The 9,288-nt window shown below is 40.3% G+C and overlaps 1 protein-coding gene across 1 annotated transcript; it reads right to left on the bottom strand.

Annotated features, from left to right (window-relative positions):
- Positions 1-2,654: 2,654 nt before the first annotated feature.
- LOC311125575 (uncharacterized protein) lies at positions 2,655-4,866 on the bottom strand (the record flags this gene model as incomplete). Its single annotated transcript, XM_084199603.1, has 4 exons — positions 2,655-2,733; positions 4,371-4,597; positions 4,694-4,757; positions 4,856-4,866. 4 exons carry the CDS (start codon positions 4,864-4,866, stop codon positions 2,655-2,657), a joined length of 381 nt encoding a protein of 126 aa, XP_084055729.1.
- Between the last annotated feature and the right edge of the window lie 4,422 nt (positions 4,867-9,288).

Below are 9,288 nucleotides of genomic sequence, written 5' to 3'. Positions count from 1 at the left end.
TTGAACAAGAAGAAATTGACAACTTTAAAATGGAGATAGCCCTCAAATGTGCTGCCGATGTTGTAACAGAAGCCAGCATGAAAAGATGCCAAGCTGTGCCCTCTGTCCAACTCTATGTCAGGGACCAAGACGCTGATTCAGAGATGGCTTGCTTCCTCATTCACAGAGGCTGTATTCAAGAGCATCCAAACTGTGACGTGTCATGGGTAAATTGTGACTGACTGACTGATCTACAAATCACCTTGCATGATAAATAACTACTTCATATTATTTGTAGATCAGTCAGTCTCGACTTTAAAGTCGGCTGCAATGTCGAACGCGGCCACATTTACATGCTTGACAACCAATGATGTCATACGATATTATAATAACTTTCTACAGTACTGTGGAAAGATGTTTAACTTCTGTTTCTTTTTTGTTTTATTTTAAGGAAACAGACGATATAGAATGACAGGATAACCTGCAATATTTAAAAGAAAAAACATTAGTATGTATTGTCTTTAGCTTTGAGCTTATTTACAACATGATGCATACATTACACTGAATCACACTTCATCTAAAATAGGTAATAATGCATAATTTTACAATAAAACAAGCGTGATTATGGTATTAATATTCCTTCTCATAAATGCCATTGCTCAATAATGTCTGACAGCAATACAAAGTAAATCATTTTAACACATCAAGATAAACTTGGTCCAAGATTGTACACATTAAAAAGCTGTTATCAATGTTATCAATATCAGTCACTGAGAAAAGTACATTAGGTAATTAAAAAATCTGGAAATGTCAAAACCCCATAGAAAAATAGCAGAAGCATAATCTATCCCATTTATCATCAATATACATAATTATCATTACAAGGAAAGAGAATTCAACTCCACATTTACTCAAAAGTTAAAGCTATGGAAAACATTCTGGATCTGATAGCAATATGATAGTAGGAGAATAGAGGTGTGAGGCCTAGTTTTGGACTCCATCACATTGTAGAAACATCTCAAGTATGATCAATGGAAACAGGATGCACCTGAGCTCCATTTCTAGTCTCATAGCAAAGCGTCTGAATACTTATGTAAATAAGGTATTTCTGTTTTTATTTTTAATACATTTGCAAAAATGACTGAAAACCTGTTTTCACTTTGTCATTATGGGGTATTGTGTGTAGATGTATTTATTATTTTTATTTAATACATTTTAGAATAAGGCTGTAACAAAAATGTGGACAAAGTCAAGGGGTCTGAATACTTTCCGAATGCGCTGTACACTACAAGGTTTTTGTGAAACTTGTTGTGTTCAGGTCTTCTTGGTTCTGGGTTTGTTGTGTTCAGGTCTTCTTGGTTCTGGGTTTGTTGTGTTCAGGTCTACTTGGTTCTTGTTTTGTTATGTTCAGGTCTTCTTGGTTCTGTGTTTGTTATGTTCAGGTCTTCTAGGTTCTGTGTTTGTTGTGTTCAGGTCTTCTTGGTTCTGGGTTTGTTGTGTTCAGGTCTTCTTGGTTCTGGGTTTGTTGTGTTCAGGTCTACTTGGTTCTGGGTTTGTTGTGTTCAGGTCTTCTTGGTTCTGTGTTTGTTGTGTTCAGGTCTTCTTGGTTCTGTGTTTGTTGTGTTCAGGTCTTCTTGGTTCTGGGTTTGTTGTGTTCAGGTCTTCTTGGTTCTGTGTTTGTTGTGTTCAGGTCTTCTTGGATCTGTGTTTGTTGTGTTCAGGTCTTCTTGTTTCTGGGTTCGTTGTGTTCAGGTCTTCTTGCTTCTTGGTTCTGAGTTTGTTGTGTTCAGGTCTTCTTAGTTCTGTGTTTGTTGTGTTCAGGTCTTCTTAGTTCTGTGTTTGTTGTGTTCAGGCCTTCTTGGTTCTGGGTTTCTTGTGTTCAGGTCTTCTTGTTTCTGGGTTCGTTGTGTTCAGGTCTTCTTGCTTCTTGGTTATGAGTTTGTTGTGTTCAGGTCTTCTTAGTTCTGTGTTTGTTGTGTTCAGGTCTTCTTGTTTCTGGGTTCGTTGTGTTCAGGTCTTCTTGCTTCTTGGTTCTGAGTTTGTTGTGTTCAGGTCTTCTTAGTTCTGTGTTTGTTGTGTTCAGGTCTTCTTAGTTCTGTGTTTGTTGTGTTTAGGCCTTCTTGGTTCTGGATTTCTTGTGTTCAGGTCTTCCTGGTTCTGGGTTTGTTGTGTTCAGGTCTACTTGGTTCTGGGTTTGTTGTGTTCAGGTCTTCTTGGTTCTGTGTTTGTTGTGTTCAGGTCTTTTTGGTTCTGGGTTTGTTGTGTTCAGGTCTTCTTGGTTCTGGGTTTGTTGTGTTCAGGTCTTCTTGGTTCTGGGTTTGTTGTGTTCAGGTCTTTTTGTTTCTGGGTTCGTTGTGTTCAGGTCTTCTTGCTTCTTGGTTCTGAGTTTGTTGTGTTCAGGTCTTCTTAGTTCTGTGTTTGTTGTGTTCAGGTCTTCTTAGTTCTGTGTTTGTTGGGTTCAGGCCTTCTTAGTTCTGTGTTTGTTGTGTTCAGGTCTTCTTAGTTCTGGGTTTGTTGTGTTCAGGTCTTCCTGGTTCTGGGTTTGTTGTGTTCAGGTCTTCCTGGTTCTGGGTTTGTTGTGTTCAGGTCTTCCTGGTTCTGTGTTTGTTGTGTTCAGGTCTTCCTTGTTCTGTGTTTGTTGTGTTCAGGTCTTCCTGGTTCTGGGTTTGTTGTGTTCAGGTCTTCCTGGTTCTGGGTTTGTTGACTGTACTGTAGAAAACAGAGGGGTCCTCCTCAGCTGCTTGAGCTGCGGGTCTGAAAAGAGAGAAACAAAAATGAAACAAAAGTTGTGTTCCAAATGGTGGCACCCTATACCCTTTATAAAGCACTATCTTTCACCAGGGCCTATGGGCTCAGGATAAAAGTAGTGCACTAAATAGGAAATAGGGTGCCATTTGGAACTCATCCGAACTGTTCATCAAAACCGTCATCACATCACTCCCTCATTATAGACATGTCATAATAATTGTCTTGAGATGTCCATTGTTGGGTCCATAGTTTAAGGAAATGACATCAGTAGTGGTCACTAGGGGTCAACTGTTTTGCCTATTGATGATATCTACAATAAACAGCAGCATATGAATGACCTTATTGCAGAATATGCAGAATATGGCAGCAGTGGGGCGGTTCCATTTCACAGCAGTTTATTGCACTTCCTCTTCCTGTTTCTGGTGTTGAGGCATGAATGCACAATATGCATCACTCATGACATCATCATTGTCTACTCCTCCAATGAGCACATGGCCGTTACTACGTTTGAGGACACAGAGGTCGTTAATGTTTTTCTAATTTGGAAATAATAATAATAATAGCCTAATACAAATACTGTACACAGTAAAGAAAATGAATTACGGATCAACATCTAAATATTGCTCCCAGCGTTGGTCAAAGCTCAGAACGCTTATTTTCTTGATCTGACTAATCGCGCCTGCCTCTTTGTGAATGAGTGGAATCATGAACAGTGGTTTGTTTTGTTATGATCTCTGGCATCCCCCCAGATATGCCTCCCTAATTTTATCAGCACATTCACCACTCTCTCAAACGGCTAATTCCCCTTCTCGTGGCACTTGCCGAGGGCGACGTGAAACGAACTACCCCAGGCCGCAGGTTGCTCTGCTGACAGTGTGTTTGCGAGATGCTGTGTCCCGCGACTCCTGCCTTGTCTACAGTCAGTCAGGTCTAGAAGGATAAAGTAAGAATCTAATGTTAAACGGAGCCTACCTCAGCAGGAGAAAACCAAACACTACTAAGCTAGGCTACTGAGACAGACAGTGATGTGGTGCTCATTGGAGAGGCTGAGGCAGGCTGCAATGCATGCAGGTGGAAGTAGAGGAGACAGAGAGAGAGAGGAAGCAAGCAGAGAGAGAGGTTTTTACAGTGGTTCCCAAACTTGGGGTCTGATCAAACAATTTAGGAACATAAAAAAAGATATGTTTCAATATGAATATCTCCACTTGGCCTATCTTCCCTATAGGCATACATTAAAATGCTATCAACATGTGAACAATACAGTTATAAAAATGTCACACGTTTTTGTTTTGTTGCTGATGCTGCGTGTCAGTGTGAATCATCTCCCATATTTCCTCCCTTTCAGGGGTATAACATTACAACTGTATAGCTAATAGGCTATGTGTTTGTAGATGGACTGAGGTGAATGAACCTACAGCAGCCAAGGTGATAATGGCTGGGGTCATTTTTGCTTGTTTTTGCTGTTTTCCAAATAACATTTTAAAGTGTTTTAATTGTATAGAAATGCAGTAAATAAGAATCTACTTTCCAACCCCCTGGACATCCAGATTTGGTTGTAAACAAACAAACGTATCCTTAAATGCTGTGTGTTTCCAATGTTCTAGTATTGGTTCTATGTTGCTGTAATGGCAGAATATGCTCACTTGGTGGCAGAACTGGGGCGATTCAATTTCACAACAGCGTATTGGACATCTTCGTCTTGTTTCTGTTTCTGGACGGTTGAGTACAGTGGGACTTCCTGGTTTTTGGAGTGAGAGAAGTGGACGCTGGCGTAGTGAACATCATCCTGGTCTACGGTGGCTGCTGTCTGTGTTGCAGTAAGGGTCATGGCCATGCTTGAGATGTTGTCATACACTGGACTAGAGTCTCCCTGATGGAGAAAGAGGACAGACAACATGAGGCGTGGAAATGTTCCACAAAGCAATACCCAGACATCACAGTCATCTTCTGATTCCAACAGACTCACCTGTCCATTGTCTGCTATATCACTTGTGTCTCTTGTGTCAGAGGTGGATTTGGAGGCCTTCTTCCTGTTTTGCACATTGATTAATTAATTAATGAAGTTAACAACAAATCAGAGTGCTACATTTAAAAAATAAACAACATAAAAATATGAATTTTCACTCACCTGAACCACATGAGTCCAGAGAGACAGAGGATGAGAACCAGAACAACCACTATGATTCCAACAGTTGTAGTCATAACTGAGGTTTGTTTCCCTGTAATATAATATGGATGATGTGAGTACATGGCATGATATAATAAACTAAAAATAAACTGAAATACAGGACATTAATGCAATACTTGTTAAGGGATCTTATAACACAATGTATAGTTATAAACTAAGGAGTAATAATCCAAAGTATAATGATTAAGATTAAATTGAAACATGTAGTTTTGTATTGAAGTATTGAAGATGAATCTTGACCTGCTACAATGATCATCAGAGCTGTAGAGTTCTTAGATGCTATTGTATTCTCAGCCTCACAGTAGTATTCTCCACTGTCCTCAGAGCTGATGATAGTGATATTGTAACTCTGTCCTGATGCTTTTGGTGAGGTTACGTTCTTCTTGTGCCAGGTGTATTTGTCCACAGGTGGGTTGGCATCACTGCTGCAGGTCAGAGTCACTGAACTGCCCTCCACTATTTCACCAGAGGGACTGGCTGACACTGAGGTGTTCTTTGGGCCATCTGGTGTTGAAGGTGACAGAAAATAATCAACTCACGTAACATGGAAGGTACCAAGAGATCATGTGCATGATTCTCTGATCAAAAGATGAGATGGTTCGGTGAACTTACACTGAACGTCCACAAACACAGAAGAGTTGAGACGTCCATATTTATTCTCAGCCTCACAGTAGTATTCTCCACTTTCCTCAGAGCTGATGTTAGTGATGTTGTAACTCTGTCCTGATGCTTTTGGTGAGGTTATGTTCTTCTTGTACCAGGTGTATTTGTACACAGGTGGGTTGGCATCACTGCTGCAGGTCAGAGTCACTGAACTGCCCTCCACTATTTCACCAGAGGGACTGACTGACACTGAGGTGTTCTTTGGTCCATCTAATGTAAAATACAGTGGATTTAAAAAGAGTAAAAAATATTATATATACTTTCCACAATTGTACTTTTCCACACAATGACTTTTAAATTCACCCTCTTATTGAAGATGATCAATTCAAGTAGCAAGTGGAGCTAATATCTGTCACTATAATGTTAACATAGCAAACTAAAGATTTAAACCACATGTACTTACATCTAACACTGAGAGTGTCTTCAGGAGAGGGGAGATCCTCATGGCCTTCCACAGCACAGGAGTATCTGCCTGCATCCTCACTGCTGACTGGGAATAGGCTATAGACAGGAGAGGAGGTGTTGCTGTTTGGTATAGGCTGTCCATTCTTATACCAACTGTAGACTGTGATGGGGTCCAGTGTACATTTGGTTCTACATGTCAGTGTGACTCTCGCCCCCTCTGACACAGATGTAGGATCCATCTCCAACACAACATCTAGAGTAAAAGGAAACACATCATTATTCTCCTCCTATATATGTCCTCTTATATGATATACTAGATTTGTTTTTTTCTGTCACATACCACTACTGTGTCTGGATGACTGCGATTAATAAGGTCATTACAGTAATAGATGTGAGATGAGTGACAGATTACCTGTGACAGTCAGGGAGACAGGTGAGCCAGCAAACTTTCCTCCGGATGTTATGAATCTGAACCTGTATCCAGCAGAGTCACTCAATCTCAGGTCTGTGATTCTCAGGGTACAGTCTCCCTTCTTATCCCCAAGGTACTCAATATGACCCTCATACCTTGGCACTGAGCTCAGATCTTCAGCATCTATACCAGACCATTTAGTAAACCAGAAAGCTTTTTTGATCTCATGATAACTGGGATATGTGTAAGAGCAGGATATGTCCACTGTTGACCCATTCAAGGCACAGATACTCTGATGGGTGTAAGTCACACCCCAACACCCCTTACCTGAAACACAAAAAGACAACAGAACACCTTATATACATCTTTAATTACAATATCTACTGGTATACACTGATGGTTTTTATAAAGTAGTAGAAAACAAACTAGTTACACACTTTACAGTAGTGAAAACCTTCAATATTGAATAATGATCAATATTTATTATTTATTTATTAGTCTCACAACCTGAAACAAAATTGTATTTGCATTTTTAAAAAGTCCACACTCACACACTTGGCCTTTTACAGCACAGGAGTAGCTGTCTCCATAGTTACTGTAGACTGGGTCTTTGTACTGGGGGGAGGTGCTCTCATCTAGATGTTGTCCGTTCTTGTACCAGATGTAGGTGGGGTTACCAGGCAGAGTACAGGTGGTGCTACAGGTCAGTGTCTTATCCTGATGTCCACCAGTCACCTTCACCTGAAGACCTGGAGAAAAACAATATCACTGTAAATCCCTTTCATCACTGACTTATCACGCTAATACAAAGAAATCTTATGTTATACAGACATAAATACAAACCAAGACAATTCTCCTGAACTAAATGGAATTCAATAGTTTAGCTTTATTGAATGTAACTTTACCTGTGACAGACAGAGTGACTCCAGGTTCGCCAGTATATCTCCCTACGGTCTGATCTGTTATAAATCTGAACTTGTACGTAGTGGAGTCACTCTCTCTCAGGTCTGTGATTGTCAGGGTGTGGACAGTCTTCTGATCTCCATGGTACGTCACACGACCTTTGTAGTCTGGGTCATCACTCAGACTCACAGGATTCCCAGCAGCATCATTTTTAGTGAACCAGAGGGTTGTTGTGACTCTACCACTGGGATATGTGTAAGAGCAGGACAGTTCCACTGTTGACCCCTTCAAGGTACAGATACTCTGAGTGGAGTAAGTCACACTCCAGCCATCTACACCCATCACTGAACAGTCACACAACACAAGGGTTTTACATTAAGCCAAGGCATATTGGCTCACACTGACAGTAAGGTTTGTCCACACTTTGTTGCCTAGTTGCTGAGTTGAGTGTCAATTAAAACCACAGATAAGCATCACTCAGTGAGGTGTGAAAGATAACTATTTAAAGTGAAGTGGAGACGCCTTACAGAACACACCAGAATAATGTTATGATTCTTAACCTTTTAGACATATTTGTAGATTGTTAAACAGAGCAACTAAAATATAAGAATGAGACCATACCTGCTACAGACCAGAGAAACACCACCAACACACTTCCTGCTGTTCTCAAGGCCATTGTTGCATCTCCCACCCTGCAGTCTTAGAAACATAAACAACAACTCATTCTATAGCTGGTGAATAACTACACCTGATACATTGAAGTATAAACTGTAAATGGGGTACAAGGATTCATTACTGAAAATGAACCAGGCTCACACACACATGTACACACACACACACACACACACACACACACACACACACACACACACACACACACACACACACACACACACACACACACACACACACACACACACACACACACAACCACACACAACCACACACACACCCACCCACAGGGAAGGCCCATAAGGCCCATGGAGTCTGTATCAGATTCTAGAGAAACACACATCCTACACAGTATAGATGTCAACCCTACTCCCTATCAGTCTGGTCCTAAAGGGCCCTCAGCAATACTGAACAAAAATATAAACGCAACATGTAAAGTGTTGGTCCCATGTTTAATGATCTGAAAGAAAAGATTCCAGAAATGTTCTATATATATATATATTCTACCAACAGCCTGACCAACTCTATGTGAAGGAGATGTGTCGCGCAACATTAGGCAAATAGTGGTCAAACCAGATACTGACTGGTTTTCTGATCCACACCCCTACCTTTTTTTTAAAGGTATCTGTGACTAACAGATGCATATCTGTATTCCCAGTCATTTGAAATCCATGGATTAGGGCGTAATTAATTTATTTCAATTGACAAATGTCCTTATATGAACTGTAACTCAGTAAAATCTTTGAAATTATTGCATGCTGTGTTTATATTATTGTTGAGTATAAATCCACTGTGTCTCACACACACACACACACACTGAGCAGGGATTCAAATGTATGTTTGCATGTCTTTTTTACCCTGGTTAATAATCTCATCCCTATGTAGATCAACACTCCTACACTGAGACACTTTATGAATACTGGCCCTGATGGAACAACCAAAACACAGCTCAAATAGTAACAAGAAGTAAAATGATACATTACCCTCAAGTATATGACTTACGACTAAAAACAAATAACTAAAAACTATTTTTCAAGATATTGTCAAGAGTACTTACAGAATGAAGTGAAGGGGAGAGGTCTTGTACAGTGAGTCTACTGACTGGCAGTGCGGGAACTGCTAGTAAGTGTCAGTTCTGTGGTTGATACATATTTAAAGTAGTCAGAACACAAGTAGCTGAAACAGAACTGTCCTTTCCTTCCTCTTTAAGACATTAACATGCATGATGACAAGAACAGCATGTGAGAGAAGGGAGGTTACTGTATTAGAGTGGGCCCTACATTTCTAAAATGGACAAAATGTCCCCCATTTCCACTTT

This window comes from Coregonus lavaretus, assembly GCF_964263955.1.
Source record: "Coregonus lavaretus genome assembly, contig: HAP1_SCAFFOLD_440, whole genome shotgun sequence".
Classification (NCBI taxonomy): Eukaryota; Metazoa; Chordata; class Actinopteri; order Salmoniformes; family Salmonidae; genus Coregonus; species Coregonus lavaretus.
Note: the sequence above shows the minus strand (reverse complement) of the source record. Positions and strands in the feature narration are given on the sequence as shown.